Source organism: Chiloscyllium plagiosum, unplaced genomic scaffold (assembly GCF_037043375.1).
Source record: "Chiloscyllium plagiosum isolate Xiang-an unplaced genomic scaffold, Cpla_swu_hap1 HiC_scaffold_2, whole genome shotgun sequence".
In the NCBI taxonomy this organism is placed as follows: Eukaryota; Metazoa; Chordata; class Chondrichthyes; order Orectolobiformes; family Hemiscylliidae; genus Chiloscyllium; species Chiloscyllium plagiosum.
Window position 1 is genome coordinate 34,164,371 of NW_028270140.1, and position 24,747 is coordinate 34,189,117.

Genomic DNA, 24,747 nt, shown 5'->3' on the forward strand with positions numbered 1-24,747 from the left:
TGCTCATAGATCAGTCCAGATCTAAAATGGTGGTTTATCAGACAGCATATACTATCAGGAATCTACCCATGTTGATCATTTTTTGAAGTGGAAACAATAGCCAAAATTTGAAATGTTGCGATGCTGTGGTTTGGAAAAGAGGAAGAGCATTAAATTTAATTATTTTCATACTGCATTTAACAGGGTGCAAAGCTTGGGTAGGGCAAATTAACTCCAAAGAGAAGGAAAACTGTATCAAATTTTAATCTGATGTCAAAATTTGCCTTGAAGAAATGACTAAAGTGTATGATGGAATTATGGGTACTGAAAATCCAAAGAGATGGCTATTATATATTTTGAAAATTTGGAAAGAGAAGCACCTGAGCATGTTGACAGCCTGGGCACAAGTCACATGCCAGTTAGACTGTAGTTATGATATGACTACTTTACTTTAAATTAAGTGTGGACATTGGAAACAATCAGTTCCAACACATTTGTGACAGCAGAAAATCAAGTTATACAAAGTGTAAGCAGTGCAAGATTTTAAATTATTTTCAATAATTACTTGAAGACTTGACTATGTCGATGCTGTGAGAGGCTGTTGATCTTGAGCTGAAACGTCTGGATAGGAATGACAGTATCGGGCTAAGGATTAGGCTCTTTCGCTGATCTGAGAAATATTTCTGCACTCTGAGGGTTGTGAATCTTTGGAATTTTCTGTCCTGGATAGTTAATGGTAGCTAATTGTCAAGTACGCTCAAGTTTGACAGATTCTTGGCGACCAAAGGAATTAAGGGCTCTTGGGATAAAGCAGGAAAATGAAGCTGTAGATGGTCAGCCATTATCCTATTGAGTGACAGAACCCTGTCAAGGGAAATGGCACACCCCATTCAAATGTAGTAGTATTGGAACCAATATTTCATCGTCATGATGGCTAGTCAACAATTAATTAAATCCAGGTCAGCATAATGTGGTAAAACATTTTTTGCTACTGGAGTGATGCATGGATGTATCTGCTGTTTTCTTTTTCTTTGCCTAAAAAGTAATAGCAGACAATTCCATTATAAATTGTGCTGAACATGCCCTAAGTGCATATAACAGGATCCTATTGGAGACTGAAGTGATTAAAAAGTCAGTCAAAAATGATTACTTAATTCCAGTTGACAAAAAAAAATATAATTTTGGGTCTGTTGTATTTCATGAAACCTCACAGTAAAAGACAGCAGTTATTTGTAACTCAATTGCATATAAACTTAATTTGCATATACAGTAGCTGCAATTATTTCATTTTATAACAAGTTGAAAACAAGTGCATGGGAAAAAGAAGGCAAGTATCGCATTACATCTTGCAATAATTAATATGCTTCTATTAACTGCAGCATTCATACTAAGCAAGTGTTAGAGTTTTGCAAATGAGGGCTCAATGTGTTAAAACTCAAGTTTCCGAGGATCAGCAAATTACTATCTTACACGAAACCCATGTACGAAGTATTTTTGATTCATGAGGTGCTTTTGTTTAAATTATGTACGGATCTACAGGATTCTGTGCTGGTTGTTACCAAGGCATTGGCACCCCTTTTTCTCAAAGTAGGCTATCACATTACCTCTTTATTATAGATTAATTGAGTGCTTTTCCTCTTCTAACCCATGCTGTTTGCTTAGCTTTTTTTTTGGAAAGGCCATCTGTTTTGTGTTCGTATAAATGTGCCTTGTTTCCTAAAACCATTAATCTATTTATAGTGGTTTTAGTTTAGATTTGCGTGACTTGTTTTGCTTTTTTTAATATAGACTTGATTTATGCACTTAGTTTTTTTCAGATAACAGGCTCACTTTGATGTATTGAAGTACAAATGGCTCCTTGGGGAAGTGGAAAAATAGGATAATATGTATATTTAATTACAGAATGCTGCTGATAGACTAAATTGAATACTGCTAATCTATATTTACGATCACATCAGAGAACTTGTTTGAATCGACATATGCAGCCTTCTTTCTGAAATTAAAGCTTTTTTTCCCCAGCATTTTAAATGCGTTAGCATTTGCACGTAGTTTCAGGCAGTTTATGCATAGCAAGCTTCTTGCTGTTTTGGTTATTTATTGGTCGATCAATTCTTGTGATATGGAAATTATGCTGCCCCTTTTGAATCCCAGATTTTGATGTGCTAAAATCAACTGTTAAATATTAATTTAAACTCCAATGTGCTTGTAGAGAAAGCCTTTTTCTGTTTACATTGGTATGCAATATTCTGTGAAAGATCAAAGACTTCTGTGGGACAATAGAGGAAATAGAAAGAGGATGAAATTACGTTTGAATGGTAATCAAAGCTGGTAATAGGTTAGTTCGGCCATCCTGGCAGTGCACTTATGACTTGGTTCAGTATCATGAGTCCAAACGAACCAAATAAAGGTGCAAGTTCCCACTTCTGGAGGTGTTTGAGTAATACTAAGGCAGGTCAGTAAGATCCAGGAAATATCAGGCAAGAGAAACAATTTGATTTTGATTTTAGTATTTGGTCTTGGGCATACTAAATTTTACCCAATAAAAATGCATGAAAAGACTATTTGGAAATGGGTAAACCCTGTGACTAAAGTAAAGTTGGTTCTGTGCACTAAAATGATTACATTTTTTAAATTCATTCATGGGAAGTCAGTGTCACTGGCTGGGCCAGCATTTATTACCCATCCCTAGTTGCCTTTGAGAAGGTGTTGGTGAGCTGATTTCTTGAACCACTGCACTCCATGTGCTGTAGTTAGATCCATGATACTATTAGGTGAGGGTGTTCCAGGAATTTGACCCAGTGACGGAAGGAACAGATATATTTTCATGTCAGGATGGTAAATGGCTTGGAGAGGTCCTTGCAGATGGTTGTGTTCTTATACATTTACAGCCCTTGTCCTAGATGGAAGTGGTCATGAGTTTGAAAGGTGCTGTCTAAGGAGCCTTGGTGAATTTCTGCAGTGCATCTTATGAATGGTACACACTGCTGCTACTGTGTATGGTGGTGGGGGGACCGAATGTTTATGGATGTGGTGCCAATCAAGCAGGCTGCTTTGTCCTGGGTAGTGATAAATTTCTTTATTGTTGGATGAGCTGCACTCATCCAGACAGTTGAGTATTCCTTCACACTCCTGAAATATGTCTTGTAGAGACGTGTGAAGCGTGAGGTAGTATTGTGATGCAAATTTGTGGAAATATTAACTAGTTTGGTGCCTTTGAAGATCTAGAGGAGAGAGTATAATCTGAAAATTCTGGTTTTACAAAAGAACATTAGTATTCTGGAATCAAGATGTAGTGGTGTAAGTTGCATAAGGCAACTAGTATCCAATAGAATTTGTTTTCTGAAGTTAATCAGCACTGGGTACACAAATCTTCTAGTGAGCTGTGCACATTTCCACAACAGGCACTTTTTTTTTGTGTGGCTTCAATTAACTGGTTAAGAACTCCCATTCAATTAGATCACATCGCTTAACCTTGGTTCTGTAACCTTCGGTACCATTACCTAATGCGTTACCAATCTCGGTTTTGAAATTTTCAATTGGCCTCAGTTGGATTTTGTTTTACGGAAAGAGAATTCCAGATTTCCTCCAATCTTTGGATGAAACAGTGCTTCTGATATAGTTCCTGATTGCTGTGCCTCTTGATTCAGGATTATATCTTTTGTTTTCCACTATACCCATTAGAGGAAATAAGGGAAGAGAGATTCTTTAATCATAAACCTCAAATATCTTCATTCAAGGAATACAGGTCAGATCTGTCCAATTTTTCGTAATAAATCAACCATTTTAACCTTGATAATTACAATAAATCATTAAGTGAACATGTGGTTAAACTGTTAAAACCAATGCATCTCAAACGTTCTCCTGCTATGACCCTATTTAGAGACCTGAAAATTGTCATGATCCCATGGATAATTAAGAGTGTTTAGTGTGAGGTTGGGAAGATCAGGGCAGGGGACAGCAGGCTTGCAAACATGAGGTTGGAGGGAGGTGAAGCAACATAGTGGCATAACTCATGACCCTTAAATATCACCTTGCAGCTCCTCTTGGGGTCTCTCAGCCCTGTGTTAAACCCTTGGCAACTTTTGCTAGAAGTATATGCTGTCATATTGAGTAACATTATGCACAGAAAAACCTGCGTTATTTGAGATGCCACAGTATCATTCTGTCTATGTAACTGGGAAATTAATAGAATATTCAGAATTTAGTGTTTTATATTGTACCATTTGGGGTTCATGTTTGAGATGGGATCAGTCTTTGACCTCCATTATTTCACTGTAAAGTCACAAAGGAGGAGATCTGTCAGTGATTGGTCACCATTTCTCAAATCCCTTTCAAATGTTACAGCAAGTGTATCCTCCTTCCCACTTTAACTATGGTAACGTTATTAAATACTTGTGTTAAATGCAGTAGTCATCCTAAATTTATGTGCCAAATGTGCTCAACCTAAATTAGTTCTGATTTTGCTTTCCTCCAGGCCAGACAGCTTGCAAAAAAATCAAGAAATTGAATTTGAAAGAAACAAAGAAAGATTTGAGTTTTTGAAGGTATTGCTTTTAGCTTTTGTTTGCTTTTAGCAGATATTCTGTAATAAATTGTATTTTTACCATTTTGTGTGCCAGAGAGAAAATATTTAGTGAATTATTAGTCTTGACCTTGTGAACTGAAATAAAGATTCTCCAAGGAGGAAGGTGGGGGGGAAAGAACTAGAATTCTGAAACGCTTCCAGTTCCACCCACGATGGAGAATAAGCATGGATAATAGCAAGTCTCATGAACTATGCTCAAATATGTTTACATCAGAATTTAATGAGAAAAGACCATGTTTTAAATTTTTGATAATCTTCACTAGTCCTAGAATTTCCTTCCTGCTTCCTAGCAGTTGGGTCAGATAGTCAATACTGATAGTTGATAAAATAGCATCAAAGTATGCTCTTCTGTTCTCTCAGTAGCTTAACTGATTAGGACAATGTGCAGCAGGACCATACAGCCAGCAAGTACCCAGTTCCCAGTTTTTTGAGATGATTGATGTCGGGTAAAAATTGGCTAAGTCTCCTACTTAGCTGAGTGAGTGGGGGAGTAAATCTGATGAAATTCATGCTCTTTGTTCCTATCCGGCAACTTCTGTTGACAAACAGTCATTTCAGATGAGAAAACGGCAATCTATAGCTGTGATACCTTTGCAGTGTAGTAACTTGGTCAGACTCTGTCTGTGCTCATACTTGAAGGGCAACCTTATGGACATGCAACTCAGTAAGTACTGATAACTTCAGAAAGGAAATCACCTTAAAACAAAACTTGGTTAATCTGTATTTTGAAGTTCTAGCATTCAATGTTTCCCACAGCAATTAATTTAAAGGGATAGGCATTGTAAGCAATTACTTAGCTCCTTAATGTGCTGTTGAGTTAAATCTAAATCGTTCTTGCATTTTTTTTCTTTTAAAGTGGGGTTCTAAAGCTTTTCGAAATATGCGGATTATTCCTCCTGGCTCAGGAATCATCCACCAGGTGAATTTGGAATACTTGGCAAGGGTGGTGTTTGATCAGGATGGCTGTTACTACCCTGACAGTCTGGTGGGTACGGATTCTCACACAACAATGATCGATGGCCTAGGTGTGCTTGGCTGGGGTAAGCGACCTGCTAGATGTTTGCCTTGTCTGAGATTATTGTTAGGATTTAATTATTGTTCTAGGAAAGTGATGAATTCTTTTTGCTTTTTGAAAGCTGCTCAGATTTTGTATTGTTCAAAATTGTTCTTAAATTTTCAAATTTTTAATTTAAAAATCGATTATGCTACATTTTAAAATGAAAATTCATCAACCTGCAGTTCAAAACCATTCTTTGTAAAAATTTACCCAAGACATTTACCAAGAAAAATCCCAGTGGATGTTAAGCACTTCTGTCTTTCTTCAGGAGTTGCAACTGTCATTTTATGGGAGGATCTAAGTATCTACGTTAACTCAGTAGGAGCATTTCAAGTAAATTAGAGCTCCCCAGGGATTAAACTTACTGAACAGGAGAGTTGGAATATTTAGATTAGAATTCAGACAATGCATTTGACCTAGTGTTTGTTTCAGTGTTGTGCAGCGCACCCCAGCTGCTTAGTTTTGCAGGTGACCTGTTCATTGGGTGTCTCTTGAGACATTGTATTTGGACTGGAAGTGTAGCTAGTTATTAACTGACCTAATGGTAAAGCAGTGAAAGAAAAGAAAATGAGTGGAACCAACTTACAAGTTGTGAGCACAAATATAGGGAAAAAGAGACATTGGCAGGGCAGGCAAGTTACTTTTAAAACTGATTGTGAGACTTAGATATGGACATGCAAGCAAAGTTCTCATAGGGAGTTGTTTATAAAGAGGGAGAATGCCAAAACAAATAAGCATCCCATACAAGAATAAAGGTGCATGATTCATTAATATTTTCTCATCTATCAAGAAAAGACTTTTGAGTTATAGTAAGTCAGGTTTGTTTGTACCTGTTCTCATGACCATTAAGCACCTTAATGCACATCAGGCCTTTGCTCACTGCGGTAAGACCAAGAGGAGGGCTGGGAAATGTGCACATGTTTAAGTATAAAACATATCCAGCTCCGGTTGCAGGGTGGGGTTAAGTTTTTTCATCTGTAGGCCATTCCTCCTTTGCTCGTTGGCAATCAAGCGTTCAGCCCTTTACCTCTGGAATTTCTTCCCTAAATTTCTCTGCATCCCTATCTCTTGCTCCTCCTTTGAGAGTTCCTTAAAGCCTACCTCTTTCTATTTTCCTGGTATTTCCTTATCTGGCTTGTTGTCAGATTATGTTTGAAACTTTTGTGAAGCTGCAAAGTTTATAATGCTAAAGGTGTTATGTAAGTACATAATTTTGAGATAAATAGTATAAATGTATTTAAGGTAAAGCTAGATATGTACAAGATGGAGAAAGGCATATGTAAAATAATGTGAGAAATGTTTATTTTTGTGGCTCATAAAGATTAGCACTGACTAGTCTGCTTCTCTGCTGTAAAATTCCAAATTAAAAAAAAAACGTGAGGACCTGAATGCAAGATGTGCAGACTGCACATGAGACTACTGTCCAAAAGAGAACATTTGCAGTAGACCTAAACCTTGTGACGATTCTACTTGCTCAAGTTGCAGGTATGGAAAAAAAAGTCATGACAAGGTTTTACACAAGTTTACAAAATAATGCTCAATTGCCCATTTAAATGCCCTTAGTGTCGGCAATATTTGGTTTCATTCTAAGAACCTACTTGCTTAAATAAAATCTCAAGTATTTCAGTCAATTCCTCAACACAAAAGTGCCGCCCCACTAATCAAACATTGGGTCTTTGTATGTGTCATAGATTTTGCAAGCATGTAAAACTTTCTTCCTTTCAACAGAATAAAATATTGAACTAATCCATTCAACCCATGTTTGGTCATTAACAAGTATACTTTCCAGTTGTACTGTTATGTGGATCCTTGCCTGTTAGGATCATGTGTCAGGAAACCTGGTGTATAACGCGTAATTTGTTGTGCATTCTTTTCTTTTAAACCACGGCAGCATGTGATTACCTATTCCAGCACATGTTGAGGGGACCTGAGAATGCATTCAATTTTAAGCCATCTGTTTATTGTTATTCTAAGCCAGTTTAATTGATACTGCTGAAAATGTGTTGCTGGAAAAGCGCAGCAGGTCAGGCAGCATCCAAGGAACAGGAGAATCGACGTTTCGGGCATAAGCCCTTCTTCAGGAATTCCTGAAGAAACGTCGATTCTCCTATTCCTTGGATGCTGCCTGACCTGCACTTTTCCAGCAACACATTTTCAGCTCTGATCTCCAGCATCTGCAGTCCTCACTTTCTCCTCAGTTTAATTGATACTCTGATTTAAGTTGCCTAATTTATAGTTCACTCTGAACATATTTTAGACTGGTACATCCTGAAATATATGGGGCCAGTTAACTCAGTTTTCTATTTGGTTAGCTTGTGGTTCAATAACCCCAACATGACTTTGATTCCTGTTTTAGCTAAGGTCTTGCTTGAGCGATAAATATTGACCAAGACATCAGGGAGGACTCCTCTAGTTTTCTTCAGCATCAGGCCATGGGATATTTTACGTCTACTTGAGATGGTGGATGACATTTGAGTTTATATCTTTTCTGGAAAAAATGGCACCCACGACAATCAGCATTTCTTTAGTTCTGCACTGGGAGAGTCGGCCTAGATTTTTGTTTGATTTTCTGAAGTCAGATTTGAACCCATGATATTCTGAAACACCATTATCCTAGCACCAGCCATGTTTGCCATTCTGGGTCCCACTAATAATGTGAATATTGTTTCCTTCACAGGTGTGGGTGGCATTGAGGCTGAGGCAGTGATGTTGGGCCAACCAATCAGCATGGTTCTTCCAGAGGTGGTTGGTTATAAATTGGTAGGAAGCCCACACTCCTTGGTAACATCAACAGATATAGTCCTCACAGTTACAAAAGTAAGTACATGTAAAGTCCTAATTTGCGTTCATTTTTATAAAATCAACTATAAATGTTTTTATGTTTTCAATTTCCACAAATTCTTAATCTAGCATAGAACATAGAATGTTACAGCCCTCAATGTTGTACCGACCTGTGAAATTAATCTGTTGCCCATCTAACCTACACAGTTTCATTATTATTCGCATGTATGTCCAATGCCCATTTAAATGCCCTTAATGTCGGCTAGTCTACTAACGTTTCCCATCAACTACCCTCTTGTTTTTTCAGCTAGCCAATTTCTGATCCAGTTCGCTAAATCACCTTCAATCCCAAAACTCCGTATTTTGTGCAATAGCCTACCATATGGAACCTTACCAAACGCTTTACACCACACCAACCATTTTACCTTCATCCACCTGTTTTGTCATCTTCTCAAAGAGCTCAATTAGATTAATTAAGCACGACCTACCCTTCACAAACCCGTGTTGACTGTCCCTAATCAAATCATTCCCTTCCGGATAATAACAAATCCTGTGTCTCATAGATATCTTATCTAGTTCTTCAGCAACTTCAAATCAATGAAGCTATTGTTAACAAAGATTATTAACTTACATGTTGAAACAGTTTTCATTTTTAATTTTCCTTTAAAGCACCTTCGCCAAGTTGGGGTTGTGGGCAAATTTGTTGAATTCTTTGGACCAGGAGTGGTGCGATTATCCATTGCTGATCGAGCAACTATTGCCAACATGTGTCCTGAGTATGGGGCAACAGCAGCTTTCTTTCCTGTTGATAAAATCAGTATGAAGTACTTGGAGCAAACAGGTATGAATTTGGAATCTATTGCAATGTGCATTTATAATTAATATGAGTATGTCGCAACTATTCATCAGCTATCCTTTAATAATGCATCAACAATGCTGAAGAATTGATTTTTGCCCATCTGTGGAAGCTACAGTACGAGGCATTTTAGTATATTGTGCCTGTGTTGGCTGTTGAGAGTTCGTTAAATTGTCTCTATGACTAATCTTTCTCCAGAGTACATATAAATTTTCTCCCCTTGAAGTTGTATGTAAGTTAGACAAGCTATATTTAATTCAGCAACTTTGAAAAAACTTTTTGCAGATAATCAAATTTCAACTTTATTGCATCTAGCAACCAAAATAAGACCCCTCAGGTAAATTAAACCTCCCACCCACACTAGCTATATTACCTGATTAATGTTAGAATTTTGCCATAATTTCAACCAACACTCTGTCTCTGAATGTGTCCTGGGTTTGATCCTTGTGCAGCGTTGCTCTCTGGAGTTCTCTTCCGGGGGAATCCTGGCGTTACAATCTTACAGTATTTTCCTTTATTCAAATTTGTTGTGAGAGTTATTGATGATTCTTTCATCCATAGTACTGCAAGCCTGCATCATGCCACCTTATCAGAAGTAACTTTTCTGCCCCTTATGTTTTCAGAAGTCACATGACACCAGGTTATAATCCAACAGATTTATTTGAAATCTCTCAAGCTGTTGGAGCACAGCCCTTTACTCTGAAAGCTTGTGATTTCAAATAAACTGGTTGGACTATAACCTGGTATCATGTGACTTCTGACTTTGCCCACCCCCGTCCAATATTGGCACCTCCACATCCTTGTTACATTTGCCAAGTCAAAACTACTATGGCTTCTAGGTCCTCATAACTTGGATTGTTTAAAGATACTCCAGTTTGATAAAGTTCTGTACAGAGTTTTTTTCTTTAAAATAAAACCAGAAAACCGTTGACTGTGGGGAATGAGTGCTATACACCTATATAGAAGCCTGTTGCAATTTGGACATGTTGAAGCCCTTGGCAATTTATGCTTCTGATGCATGGTCGCAGTCGTACTGTCGAGAAACTGAGCAATCTATTTTTACAAACTAAACACCAGAAAATAGCAACATTGGAAACAGAATAAAAATTTGTTTAAGTGTTGTAGAGTGTTAAGAGTTGTTCCAGGATATTAGATAGATTTCTCTTGTGCGTGGTATCTAAAGTGGAACTTTAGACTCCTGCAAACGAGGATTAAAACAACTTGCCAGGATAGTGTTCTGGTGCAATGGTACTTAGATTTTAGTACGTAATATTTAGTACATAAAATTTTCCATCACGCAAGTGCTGTCTTTCCTCTGTGGGCCTTCATTTCCTGTAAGCTTTCATTCCCCATAACCCTCTCCCCACACCTCAGCAAAGAGATTCTGAAGGATGAATCACTGTGCTGCTGGATTCTCTGGTCGCTGGTTAGAGTGGCATTTGCAGAAGCTTGGGATCTGATTGGCTGGCAACCAACACAGCAAAGAGAGCGCTTTTTGTTCCCAGTGCAGCATGATTGTGAGTTGCAATCTAATATTTAAAGAAGAACATTGAAAATTGTATGGTCTTGAGAAAACTTTGAATAGCTGTTGGTGAAGGTACTTAATCACAGCAATACCAACTGTTATACAGATTTCTTTTTTCTTTGCAGCACGGAAACAGACCCTTCGATCCAACTCATCCATGCAGACCAGATATCTTAACCTAATCTTGTCCCATTTTCCAGCACTTGGCCTACATCCCTCTAAATTCTTCTTATTCATATACCCATCCAGATGCCTTTTAAATGTTGCAATTGTACCATTCTCCACCACTTCCTCTGGCAACGCATTCCGTACATACACCACCCTCTGTGTGGAAAATGTTGCCCTTTTGGTCCCTTTTATATTTTTCCCCTCACACCCTAAACGTATAACCTCTAGTTCTGGACTCCCCACCCCAAGGAAAAGACCTTGTCTATTTATCCTATCCATGCCCCTCATGATTTTATAAAGCTCTATAAGGTCACCCCGCAGCCTCTGGCACTCCAGGGAAAACAGCCCCAGGCTATTCAGCCTCTGCCTGTAGCTCAAATCCTTCAACCCTGGCAACATCCTTGTAAATATTTTCTGAGAGCTTTCAAGTTTCACAGTATCCTTCCCATAGGAAGGAGACTAGAATTGCACACAGTATTCCAAAAGTGGCCTAGCAAATGTCCTGTACAGCCCCAACATGACCTCCCAACTCCTGTACTCGATGCTCTATCCAATAAAGGAAAGCATACCAAGCACCACCTTCACTTCCTATCTACCTGTGGCTCAACTTTCAAGGAACTGCACTTCAAGGTCTCTTTGTTTAGCAACGCTTCCCAGGACCTTATAAGTGTATATAGTTAGTCTTTTTCATTGCAAGATTTCTGTTGTGGAACCTTTGCTTATTAAAACTAGGGTTTCCTCTCCTGTTTCGAAACCAATATTTGTTTTAACTGCTGAAAGATATTCTTTCATTAAATAAAGCAATCATATTTACTTCATTCTTTGTATTTTCTTTTACTTGTTTAAGGTCGAGACGAAAATAAGCTGAACTACATTGAAAAATATCTAAAAACAGTTGGATTGTTCAGGGATTTCAGTGATTCATCCCAGGATCCAGAGTTTACACAGGTAAGATGATTCTTGTGTGTTCCAGGTGCGAAGAAACCTTCTTGCCAAATTGTAAATCTTTGGGATCTACTATATGTATACTATGGGAAGTTCATCCCAAGTCTTTCAAGTCAATGGTTATACAGGCTTTAGAGATGAGAGATGAAGTTACAGTGTGGTGTGATTGGGGAGGACAAAAGGATTAAAAGGCACTGTATGAATGCACGTTATGTCCTGAGGATGTCTTGATGCTTCATAGTTGTGTACTTGTAATGAAGAACTCCAGAATTCTACAAATTCATTACTATTGAGGAAATAAGTCAGCAGCTAAACTGTTGTGAACTTGCGTTGAACGCTCAAGGGCCTAAGACTTCAACCTCACTTGCTTTTACTTTTGTTTGTGCGTTATTCCTTTTTTTGTTCCAAGATTCCACACTTGCCTTTGATTTCTAAACTGTGGGTATTAATTCAGCTGATGAAACTGCCTCTGCTTTCTGGCAGCTATTTGTACATTCCCCCCGCTTTGACAAAGGATCAGTTAGACTCGACATGTCAGCTCTTTTCTCTCCTTACAGATGGTGCTGGACCTGCTGAGACTTTCCAGCATTTTCTCTTTTGGTTTCAGATTCCAGCATCCGCAGTAATTTGCTTTTATCCATCTTTTTTCTCATTTTAAGCTTATTACCTGTATTTGTGTTTATGTTTTAATGTTGGTATTTTATTATTTTCTGTCCAGATTACTAGGTAATAAAATTTCTTACTTTAACTCAACAAAGGTTTGGAAATCGGCTCCTTCGTTTTCTAGAGAACTGAATTTTATTTGACGTATGATATCTGTGTGCTAAAAAGAAGAATGTTTGTTGCAATTGTGATGTGACCTCAAAAAGAGAGGAAGCTGATCTCCCCCCTCCAATAATAACAAACCTAAATGTGTCTAATTTACTTTAAAGTAAATGATATACATTGAAATTTGATTAACTCATGTGATCCACAAGAAAACTTTATTTAAAGTACTGCACAACATTAAATGATGTCTCCAGTATTAAATGGTCATTGTGTAGCTAAGTTACAGGTGGTGAAGTACTGTCTCAATCTATATATTATTTAACAGCTGATAGGCTAGTGATGTGGTTCCACACTTGCCTTTGACTTCTAAACTGTGGATATTAGTTCAGCTGATGAAACTGCCTCTGCTTTCTGGCAACTGTGGGGAAAAAATTATTTTTGCAATTTTTCCTCATTGCCATAACGCAAATCTTTTTGCAAACTCTGATACTAACTTCGCATCTGGCTCCAAGCTCAGAGTGGGTTCACAATGGAAGTGGACAGTTGTCAGGCATGTGGTTTAGGGGTTGCTCTTGAATTTAGTTGGGCAAAGGCAGTGAGGATTTGAACTGTGTGTAGACTAGTGTATAACTGGGAGAAATTTGATATTTGTGCACAGGAATGAGAAATATTTCCTTCACCAGCAATAATGGCTCCACATTTTACAAAGAAGCATAGTTGTAAATGTTGTCTGGTGTGTTATAAAAACACTTCTCTTCAGTTTGTTGCTAAATGTGTTTTTACTAATGCAAATAAATGTTCCATTGAAGACATTATTTTGTTCAGACAAAATATGTTGATATCACTAAATGTCTGTTTCCTCCAAATATGTCAAGAAATGTAATTACCTTTCAATGTCCCTTTCAAGAGCAGAGAATATCGGCATATTAAATGGAGGTTTGTAATCTATTATGTGCAATTCTAAATATAGAAATGTTTTTCAGATTTGGTATAGTAAATTTTCTTCACACTACCAATGCTTTATATTTTAAAATGTAAAAACACGTGTTGCTTTTTTGTACGTCATATCATGTCCTTGTGTTTTGCCAACATAATCTTTTTCATCCTATGTAGATTGTGGAATTAGATCTCAGCACTGTGGTATCATGCTGCAGTGGTCCCAAACGACCTCAGGACAAAGTGGCTGTGTCCAATATGAAGCAAGATTTTGAAAGTTGTTTGACAGCAAAGGTGAGTTTAGTTTAACACCAACCACCACCAGAAATCCAAAAAGGTGAAAGTTTTGTATTGGCCATAAATTCGCTGAAAGTTCAAAAAACAATGAATGCTTTTTTGACGAGTTTTTCAGGGTTGAAAATATTGAACTTGGTGCCTCAGTGTTGCGATTCAGGCTGTTTCTATTGCACAGATACGTGAAGAAGGGCATGTGCCCGAAACGTCGAATCTTCTGTTCCCTAGATGCTGCCTGACCTGCTGTGCTGTTCCAGCAATAAAGTTTCAGCTATTGCACAGATACCCTGGTTTCAGCAATACCTTGCGTATATGACTAACCTAAGTGCGCCAGTGGAATTGGGAATAGCAGCTTGTGAAATATCAGAATATTTAAAAATGCAGTGCTGTACTTGAGCCAAATCATCTGGATCAACATAACTTCTTGATGAAAGAGATAAAGTGTGATTTGCTTAACCTTTCTTGTATTATGCTCACTCATTCTGAACAGTTGTTGAATGTATTTGGCTAGTTCTAAGGGCATAGGATGCTGCTAAATAATAAGACTGTAAGATATCATTTAGACTGTTTGGCTCATCAAGTCTGCTCTGCCATTCAGTCGTCACTGATGTGTTTCTCCTGCTTTCTCCCCATAACCTTTGATCCCTTTGCTTATCAAGAACCTATCTGTCTCTGTCTTAAATACACTCAAGGCCTCTACAGCCTTCTGTAGCAATGCATTCCACAAATTTACTACTCTCTGGCTAAAAGGCTTTCCTCATCATAGTTCTAGAGGATTGTGCCTTCACTCTGTGACTGTTGTCAGGTCCTAGTCTCCTCTTCTAGTGAAAACATCTTCTCCACGTCCCTTCTATGTAGGCCTCTTGGTTTTTTATGTTTTGATGAAATTTCCCCTTATCCTTCTAAACTTCCACGTACACACCGAGAGACCTCAACCATGTCTCATATGACAAGCTCTTCATTCCAGGGATCATTCTTTCAAACCTCCTCTGGACCCTCTGCAAGGCCAGCACATCCTTCCTTAGATCCAGGCTGCACAAATGCTCACAATATTCCAAATGCAGCCTGATCTGAGGATTACATAGCCTTAACAATATATTCCTACTCTTGTATTCCTGCCCTCTTGAAATACATTTCATTTGCTTTCCTAAATGTCAACTGAACCTGCCTGTTAAACTTAAGAAAATCCTGAACTAGGATTCCAAAGTCCCTTTTTTCTTCAGGTTTCTGAATACCTACCCCATTCAGAAAATAATCCAAGCCTCTATTCTTCCTAACAAAGTACACAACCTCGTATTTTCCCAGATTGCATTCCATCTGCTGCTATTTTGCCCATTGTCCTAGCCTGTTCAAGTCCTCCGCAGCCTCTCAACTTTATTCACACTACCTGTCCCTTCACTTATCTTTGTGTTATATACAAACTTAGCAATAATGCCCTCAATTATTTTGTCCGCACTGTTGATATATAAGGTGAATAGTAGTAGTTCCAACACTGAATCCTGCGGAACTTCACTAATCACTTGCCATCCTGAAAAAGATCCCTTAATGTCCAGTCTTTGTCTTCTGCCAGTCAGCCAGTCTTCTATCCAAGTCAGTACCTTGCCCCTAACACTATGGACTCTTAACTTTATTTAACAGCCTCCTGTGTGGCACCTTCTCGGAGGTCTTCTGGAAATCCAAGTAGATCACATGTACTGGCTCTCTTTTGCCTAAGTTGCTCGTTACCTCCTCAAAGAACTCAGGTTTGTCGGGGATGACCTCTTCTTGGTGAAGCTATGCTGACTCAGCTGTATACTACCGTGCACTTCCAAGTGCTCTGCAATCTCATCCTCCGTATAGACGAAAAGAATAAAATAGTCTCATGGAATAAAATCCTATTACCAACCAAGAGCATGCTAACCAGATAATTTCCCATCTTCTGCCCCCCTCCCTTCTTAAACAAGGGTATTACATTAGACATTTTTCATTCCTTTGGGACCCTCTCTTACTCCAGTAATTCCTGCAAGGTCATCACTAATGCCTTTTGTGTAATCTTTGCAAACTTCTTAGAATTATTTCTTGATTAAACCTCAACATTACTGCTCACATTCACAGTATCGCAACTGAGCTTTTCTTTGTCCTTCTTTTTCCTTAGCATTCAATTAGTTGAGTTTTGGTAAAGGTCATAATCAAGAATGCAGGAATTTTGTACTGAAACTGAGTTTCCATTTTTTTCCCACTTTTTGCCACTCAATTCTTTAGCGAGGATTTAAAGGATTTCAGATTCCGCAGGTTCGTCAAGATGACAAAGTGAAGTTTCAATACAACAATCAGGATTATGAATTGTGCCATGGTTCAGTGGTAATTGCTGCCATCACCAGCTGTACAAACACCAGCAATCCATCTGTAATGTTAGGAGCAGGTATGTCGTACACATCTACCTACCGACATATGTTTGAAATTTGTGTTTTCATGCTGAATTCTAATTGCAAGTATTTTGGTAGGATACCAGTAGATTTCTAAAACCATGGTTCTGAGTAACTTAGATGATATGTTATTTTACAAAGATTTTCTTAGTTGTGTTGCAGATATGCACAATCTATTCTGCCTTGTCCTGGAACAGAGAGTTGAACATGCTGTAAATAGAACTGTAGATCGATTATAATTTATTTTCTATTGAGAAGTTTAGAGGTTGACATGTACTTGCAGATTCTTGACACCAGAATGGAAATGGTTAGTGTGGAGTGATCCCAGTGTGTATCTCTCCTTGTTCAGTCCATGCAAATTGCTGGTCATGTAATTCCAGTGATCTAACCTAGGATGAATTCTGCTCAGCCTTGCACATGGGGATAACTTATTTTACTGGTCTTGGCACCTATTTTGTATTTTTTAAAAAATCTGACTAATATTTGGGGATACTATATTTCAGTGCATCTCACAGTGCTAGATTCAAATAACTGCTCCTTGTTGTTAGGAAGTGCTGAGCAGAACGCGGGTAGTTTCTTACAAAGATGTAGGAAATTCCAAGGGCACCAACAGTCCCTGGATCAAGATGCTTCCCCATCCCCATTTTTGTTGACATGCTGAACTCAGGGTTCAAATTATCCTTTTTTCATTTTTAATTTGTACTCTCCTTATAATAGTTGAGTGAAATGCTGCAGATATGGAAATATGAAATAAAAACAAAATGCTGGAAATTCTCTTCATCTCTGGAGAGAGGAACAGACTTTAATATTTGTGGTTAATAATACCCATTTTGGAATGAGATCTGTGACAGAGGCAACCTGTTGAACCAAGTATGGAAACTAGAAGGGAGGGTGACTTGAGGACAGATAGAAAGTCTATGAGAACTTGAAAGGTTGCAGTGATTAAATTATAAAAGGGTACAAAGGTGCCGTGCAGAAGCGTTGGTAGTGGAGCAAGTAAAGAAATAAGTGAATTAAAAGGAGGTTTAAGTGACGAGTTAAGACCATTATAAGTGTCTGATGTTCAAAAAGTTGGAGGCAATGGTTATGTTCTGAAATTGATGAACTGTAATCTAAATACTTTAATTCATTGCGAGCCAAATAGCATTAACATCATGCAGAAATACATTGAGCTGTATAAACTTGGAGAAGCTGCAGCTGCATGTTTATGGTGACTTGAATACACAAAGGAAAGAGAATTGCATCCCTGCAACGCCTGTTGTTTCCTCACCCTCCACCAAAATTCGATAAGGGATGTGTGTTTGTGTTCTGTTTTGGTAACTTGCCAGTATTGTCAGGCATTCCTACTAGTGGAACGTTGAGAAAATTAAAACAGATTGAAAATGTAGTTCGTCCAGAAACATTGTTCTGGTTTTTAAAAACAAGTTACATGCAGATTCAGGAATATTTGGTGAGCATGTGTTCATGCTCCAGTTGTCTTAAGTCTGCTTTATGTTACTGCACAGGAAATCTGCAAACTTGCATGTGTATCGTGTATTGGAAGTGTATGTTTGTCACCATTCTTGTACAGAAGGATTCATTCATGTTTTGTTTATGGAGCTTGTGTCTTTTGGATTTTGGCTCCATCAAACCACCTGCTTGCAGAAGTGTTTTATTATGAAACCAGGATGCTTGGTCAGGATATAACTTTTTCTTGAATCATTTGCTCTGTTTGTAGCCCCTTGCTAAGTGCAGCAATGTTTCTGCAAGAAAGTTTTTTTTCTACTTCTCTTTTAACTAAATTAAATAGGTTTATAATATGCCAATTATTTTTTAAAAATCTCTAATTTATGTGACATTGTGAATGAATCTTCATGCATTATCAACAACAATAAAATATGTATCCTTACATAACAGCAAGTAAATCAGCCTGAATTTTCTACGGCAGTACTATCTAATTGAATCCAATACATTGGCTCCTTCCACCTGAGTCCACCACAAACCTGCATGATCATTTGCTGTATAAAAGTTCAAATGAAATCTGATTCTATCCCAGTGCTGATCTTAACACTATGAAAAACAGCTTGGTTTTTCTGTTTTTTCCAATTCTGTTCGCTGGCCTACTTAGCAGATGAAACAGTTTATTGCTATTTGCTCTATCTGAACCCTACAAACTCTAGAGTGGGGAAAGATGCCATTCGACCCATGAAGTCCATCCAAAGAGCATCCCACCCTGACCCAGATTCCCCCATTTACCATGGCCAATCCACCTAACCTGCACATCTTCAGCCTGTGCGAGGAAGCCAGAGCATCAGGTGGAAAACCCTCCTATCATCAAACCATTCCTACTTTGGAACATGTCTTGGAATTGAAGGAATTCCATCATTAAACAAATGGCAAATTCAAGAAGTATTAAGAAAACACTATTTGCTTTGTACTTTGCTGTCATGAGACTTCATTCAGGAAAGCTATTTAATATTTTTATTCTGTGTTGCAGGGTTGCTGGCAAAGAAAGCAGTAGAAGCTGGTCTTAATGTTCAACCATATATCAAAACCAGCTTATCTCCAGGAAGTGGCGTAGTTACCTACTACTTAAAGGAGAGTGGAGTCATGCCCTATCTTGCCAAGCTAGGGTGAGTATAAAGTTTTTCCATAGTTCATATTAGCAACCTTGGTCTGTACAAGGGGTTCTGCACAGAGGCTTCTTTATTAGCACTGTATGCAATGTATCCATTTTCAACTTTCTTTTATGCATGCTGAAAATTTTTGGGTCCCTGTAGAATGCAGTTTGATGTGAAATAATTATTTGTAACAGCAACAATGCCCTTTTCTCTTAAAATAAAGTCACTGTACGCTGGTACTTCATATTTTATAAATGTATTCCAGTTCTGGTCCCTGCAGTCAAGCTTATTTTGATACACATATTGCAGATTCTTTATACTAGCTTTCAATCTAGTGACGTGCAAGTAGGAGCTAAGCAAACAAAGGGAGTGAGCATTGTTAAGTTAAATGTACAACTGAATGCCTTTTTAAATCCACTTCCAATTATGAAGATCCAAAAAAATGATAGTAATGCATGTATGTGGCTAGACCTGTTGGTTGAATTGAGCTTAACTATCCTGAGGATAGTTGAATTAAGTTATCCCAAGGAATATATAAAGTAGACCTTTTAGCTCCAAAAATTCAGAGAACTTGAGGTACCTGTGAAAGGTACTAAACACATGCAACTTTAATGCAAGTTAGTGTGTTTTACGGCTGTTTCAGAAGTTGCAGGCAGGCAAACTAATACTTATACATTGCTAGCTATTTGTGATTTTAAGTAGCTATTTTGTACACTGTAGGTTTGATGTTGTTGGCTATGGATGCATGACGTGCATTGGTAACAGTGGTCCACTCCCAGAGACTGTAGTGGAGGCCATTACTAAGGTAAAATGTTATAAATATCCCTTTCAGATTGAACTGTCCTTTGTTGATTGTGTATATTTTGGTGGAGTTGTTGAAAATGTAGAGCTAAGGTGACCTTTCACATCATAAATGTAGTTACAGGCAACAAAATACTTGTGCATTATTGTCTTTTTACGTAAGTTACCATCTGCAAGGTGTGCTACAGCAACTTGCCAAACCTCCTTTAACAGCACTTTTCCAACCCACGGTTTGTATCACCTAGTCGAACAAAGGCAGCAGGCACAAGAAAGCACAAGCATTTGCAAGCTCCCTCTAAATCTCACCATCCTAATATGGGAATATATATCTGTTCCCTTCTCGCTGCTCAATTAAAATCCTGGAATTCCCTCTCTAATGGCATTTTAGGTGTGCCTACAGCACAGGGACTACAAAGATTCAAAAAGATAGTGAGCTGTCACCTTGTCAATGCTGACTGGGCTCAGCAATAATATTGGCCTTGCCAGTGATTCCACACCTCACTAATCTATTTCAAACATTTGAGCACAAAAGTAGCTAGTTAATGATTTTTTTTTCTTTCTTGAGATCTATTATCCTTGAAGAGGGAGAGATTCATTCTTCATTTTTGGGGAGCTGAATATCTAATAAAATGATATGGCCATGATTGGTATGCTATTACAATGAAGAAGTTGAATCTAGCAATATAATACCAGCATCACTAGTGGAGACAATTTACATTATGTTATCCTTGTTTGTTCAGAATGATCTTGTTGCAGTTGGAGTATTGTCTGGGAATAGAAACTTTGAAGGTCGTGTACATCCCAACACACGTGCTAATTATTTGGCTTCGCCACCATTGGTTATTGCATATGCCATAGCTGGTAGTATAAGGATCAACTTTGAAGTGGAACCATTAGGTAAGCTGCTTCTCCATGATAATTCATTTTTGAATTGCTAAAGGATGATTTCTAAAGCCAATGAAAACAAGACTAAAGTTTACTTTTGGTTTATTCTAATGATTGGTTAAATCATTTTAATAGACTTGCAAGCTTCTCTTCTGTGCAGCTTCTGTTCTGGTCATGGCAATGTTTCTATGGTTCTTATCCCTTTGATGTAAAAAAAAATCAGATCTTCCAGTACATTAAAATCATTGTGGTCTTGCAATTGATTTTGAGCCTGGAAATTTTGAAAAAGGTACTTGATGTATGTTGCCATCAGGTGGAGACAGTTCACACATTATTACCTGTTGGTCTGCTTGATATTTCCAGTAGTTGGTAAATTAGCAGTAACTGAATCCTGAATTGGAGCTTAAGGTGTACCACTACCGAATGATCATTTTGCCTATTATGTGGCAATGCAATAAAGACTTCTGCCTCTCGCAGTTTCAAGATGTTGCACAATATTTTATGGACTGAGATCCTTTTGACGTGTAGTTGTTTGTACTGTAGAAAATAGGCAGCATGTTCATGGATATCGATGGCGATGTGGTGATAGCTCGCAATAGCCAAAAAAAGAAATGGCAGTTGAGTGAGAAATGTTGGTCCAACTCACTTTGCACAAATACCCTGCCCTTTAAAATATTAGCTGTGGGATCTTAGATGTGTTCTTGTTTTAATAACTCAAGCAACAGATGGCACCTCCAAAAGTAGATTACTTTTTTTAGTACTGTGTCAATCTAGATTGTACTGAAGTCTTTGGAGTGGAATTTGAACCAATAACCTCCTGACTCAGAAACTAGGTTATTACAGCTGAGCCATGGCTGATACAACAGTTCTTTTAATGAAAAAGAGCTGATAAATTTCTAGTCATCTTGATATTTTTAATCACTCATGAGAATTAAAAATCAGATTTTCACAAATGACTTGTTTTTGTTTTAAATGTCTGTCTATTTCAAGAGTGTGCCTCTGGAATGTAACCAAGTTTTGATTAACTTCTTCCTCCTGGATGTTGTTCAATGCAGTGCCGTTTCATATTTACAACTGAACTGTTTAACCATTCTCTTTCAGGTGTTACTGCGGAAGGAAAGGAAATCTTTCTGAGAGATATTTGGCCAACCAGGGAGGAACTGCAAGCAATTGAGAGGGAATTTGTTATTCCTGCCATGTTCAAGGAAGTTTATGAGAAGATTGAGGTAAATGAGGTGAACTTTGCTCAGGAAGTTCAAAGGTTTAATGATTTTAATCTATTGTAACAGTATCTGGGAGAAGCTCGAGTTATGCGCAATTATAGTAAAATGTTTTAACTAAAATTTAAATACAGCATTTTGAAGAACTGTCCAAATTTGGCAAATGTAAGTATATGGTCTGTTGTTTATAGGGCTCAATGTGAGTGAGTTCAGTAACTCGGTGTGCATATTAGCATTGTTATCCTTAGATTAGAGATTCAGAAAGTGAAGTTGGGAAATAGTGTTTTGTTTTTTCATATTTTTTCCACAGAAAGGAAATGAATGCTGGAATTCTTTGAATGCTCCTGGTGACAAACTCTACGCTTGGAATTCCAGGTCAACATATATCAAATCGCCGCCATTTTTTGAAAACCTGGTATGTACTTGTGTATATTCAAAGCTGAGATAGATTTTTGATCATAAGGAGAATTGAGGGTTACGGGGAAAACACAGGAAATTGGATATGATCCTATGGAATGGTGGAGCAGGCTGGAGAAGCCAAACGGCTCGCTGTTATTCCTTTTCCTTACAGTTTTCATGGTTTACTTGTGATGGGTGTATTTAGGATGACTCCCTTATTCCTCTGACTGTGAGGGAAAGGTTTAACTATTTCTTAATATAATCCATCTCTGGTACTTAAATTAATAATATTCAGAGTGTGCCAGAAATTGAGAAGAATTCCATGTGCTTAAAAATAAATCCTGCAGTGACAACCACTCTTATGAAAGTAAAAGATTTATGTTTATAAATAGTGCCACCCATGATCTCTGTGGCAAAGTATTTCATAGTTAATGAAGTGCTTTGAAGTATAGTCACTGTTGTAATGCAGGAAATGGGGTACCTACTTGTACACAGTGAGGGGCCTCAAATAGCAATTTTATGGAATTTTCTTTCTTTTAAATGGGGTTGGTTATTGAGTCATACAAGCATGGAAACAGACCATTTGGTTGAATTTGTCCATGCTGACCAGGTTTCCTCAAACAGCTCTAGTCCCATTTGTCTGCAATTGGCCTATATCCCTCTAAACCTTTCCTGTCCATGTACTTGTCCAAATGCCTTTTAAATGTTGTACTTGTAGCCATTTCTGCCATTTCCTTTGGCAGTTTGTTCCATACCCACACTACCCCCTGCATGAAAAAGTTGCCCCTCGGGTCTCTCTTAAATCTTTACCCTCTCACCTAAAACCTATGCCCTCTATCTTTGGACTCCACTACCCTGGGAAAAAGACCTTGGTTATTCACCTTCTCCATGCCCCTCATGATTTTATAAACCTCTATAAGCCCCTCAGCCTCTGACACTCCAGGGAAAAGAGTCCTAGCCTATCCAGCCTCTCCTTGTAACTTAAACCCTCAAGTCTCCACAACACTCTTGTAAATTTTTTCGGTACCTTTTCTACTTTAACAACATTCTTCCTAAAGCAGGGTGACCAGAATTGTATGCAGTGTTCTAAAAGTGGTCTTACCCATGTCTTATACAGCCAGTTCAAACCGGTCCAAACCGTCCATGCTGACCAGATATCCCAACCCAATCTAGTCCCACCTGCCAGCACCTGGCCCATATCCCTCCAAACCTTTCCTATTCATATACCCATCCAAATGCCTCTTAAATGTTGCAATTGTACCAGCCTCCACCACTTCCTTTGGCAGCTCATTCCATACACGTACCACCCTCTGTGTGGAAAAAGTTGCCCCTTAGGTCTCTTTCCCCTCTCACCCTAAACCTATGCCCTCTAGTTCTGGACTCCCCAACTCCAGGGAAAAGACTTTGCCTATTTACTCTATCCATGTCCCTCATAATTTTGTAAACCTCTCTAAGGTTACCCCTTTTGAAGGATAATTATTGGCTGCAGAGCTGGGGTGAACTTGACACCTGTTTTTTGAGGATAGGAGGGCCTCTATTTAAGCTCCTATCCGAGAGATGGCATCTTTGGTAGTGCAGTGTTTACGTCGGCCTGCATGGGAGTTCAGATTAGATTGGCCTTCTACCTGTGAGGTAGATGGAATGGAGTTCAAGCATCCCTCCAGAGATTTGAGATTTTGAATTAAGTAGAGAAGGCTAAAAATTAGCATTAGTTTGCCAACTTTGACCACTTTCCTGATTTATTTGTCCTTCATTCTGAACAGTTCCTCAGAGTAGATTCTGTTCAATTAAAACTGCTCTCGGCATATTTATATGCCAGACCTGTTGTATACTACTAACTTGTGAAATGCCACAACAAATGAGCATCTTTTCCAGAGTATTCTGAAGAAGATTGAGTGAAGCATAAATAGTGGCTTGGATAGGTTTAGCTGAATGGTAAGATACTGTGTTGTATATCCTGTGTAAATCATCTGGTTCTTGAGAGATCTTTCTATGCCAAATGGCTCAAAGTTTGCTCCTATAAATTGCAACAATTCAAAGTGACTTATTGTTTAGATAATTTACGTTTTAAGACAGCTAAACAAATAGCTCATAAATAAGAAATATGATCTTTATTTTGAGTTGGTTGATTTCAGGCAGGACAATAAGTGGGATGATGTGAGGAAGTGAATAGTGGAAGTCTGGAATCCTTCCCCCAAAAGTTGTTGAGGCTGGGGAGAAAACTGAAAAATTCAGTATTGAGCTTGAAAGGTATTCTGATAGGCAAAGAGCACTGATGCTTACAAAGCAAAGTTGGAAAGATGGTGATCAACCATGATCTAATTGAATAGTGGGACAGGTGTGAGGGGTTGAATGGCCTCCTACTTGTGTTGTAATAATCCTCAAGTCTCCAAATGAAGTTGAAATTTGCTAGAGTTCCTGGTTCTGATTGTTATCTAGTTGCCACTATCGAAGACTGAACATGTAGATGTGAACTGGTGAAAATATACAGATTTTCACAGATTTCCTGTACTCTTATCTCTCGTGCTCTACATATACTTCCA

At 38.2% G+C, this 24,747-nt stretch overlaps 1 protein-coding gene across 1 annotated transcript in view; it reads left to right on the forward strand.

Moving 5' to 3' along the window:
* The window catches only part of aco1 (aconitase 1, soluble), a 78,357-nt gene that overhangs the window by 32,130 nt on the left and 21,480 nt on the right, over positions 1 to 24,747 (forward strand). Inside the window, exons 5-16 of the mRNA XM_043716283.2 lie at positions 4,454 to 4,523; positions 5,421 to 5,604; positions 8,299 to 8,438; positions 9,072 to 9,243; positions 11,799 to 11,899; positions 13,778 to 13,894; positions 16,136 to 16,295; positions 18,776 to 18,911; positions 19,620 to 19,704; positions 20,441 to 20,597; positions 21,687 to 21,811; positions 22,116 to 22,220. Of these exons, the coding sequence (XP_043572218.1) occupies positions 4,454 to 4,523; positions 5,421 to 5,604; positions 8,299 to 8,438; positions 9,072 to 9,243; positions 11,799 to 11,899; positions 13,778 to 13,894; positions 16,136 to 16,295; positions 18,776 to 18,911; positions 19,620 to 19,704; positions 20,441 to 20,597; positions 21,687 to 21,811; positions 22,116 to 22,220 (1,552 nt within the window). The remainder of the gene's footprint in view (positions 1 to 4,453; positions 4,524 to 5,420; positions 5,605 to 8,298; positions 8,439 to 9,071; positions 9,244 to 11,798; positions 11,900 to 13,777; positions 13,895 to 16,135; positions 16,296 to 18,775; positions 18,912 to 19,619; positions 19,705 to 20,440; positions 20,598 to 21,686; positions 21,812 to 22,115; positions 22,221 to 24,747) is intronic.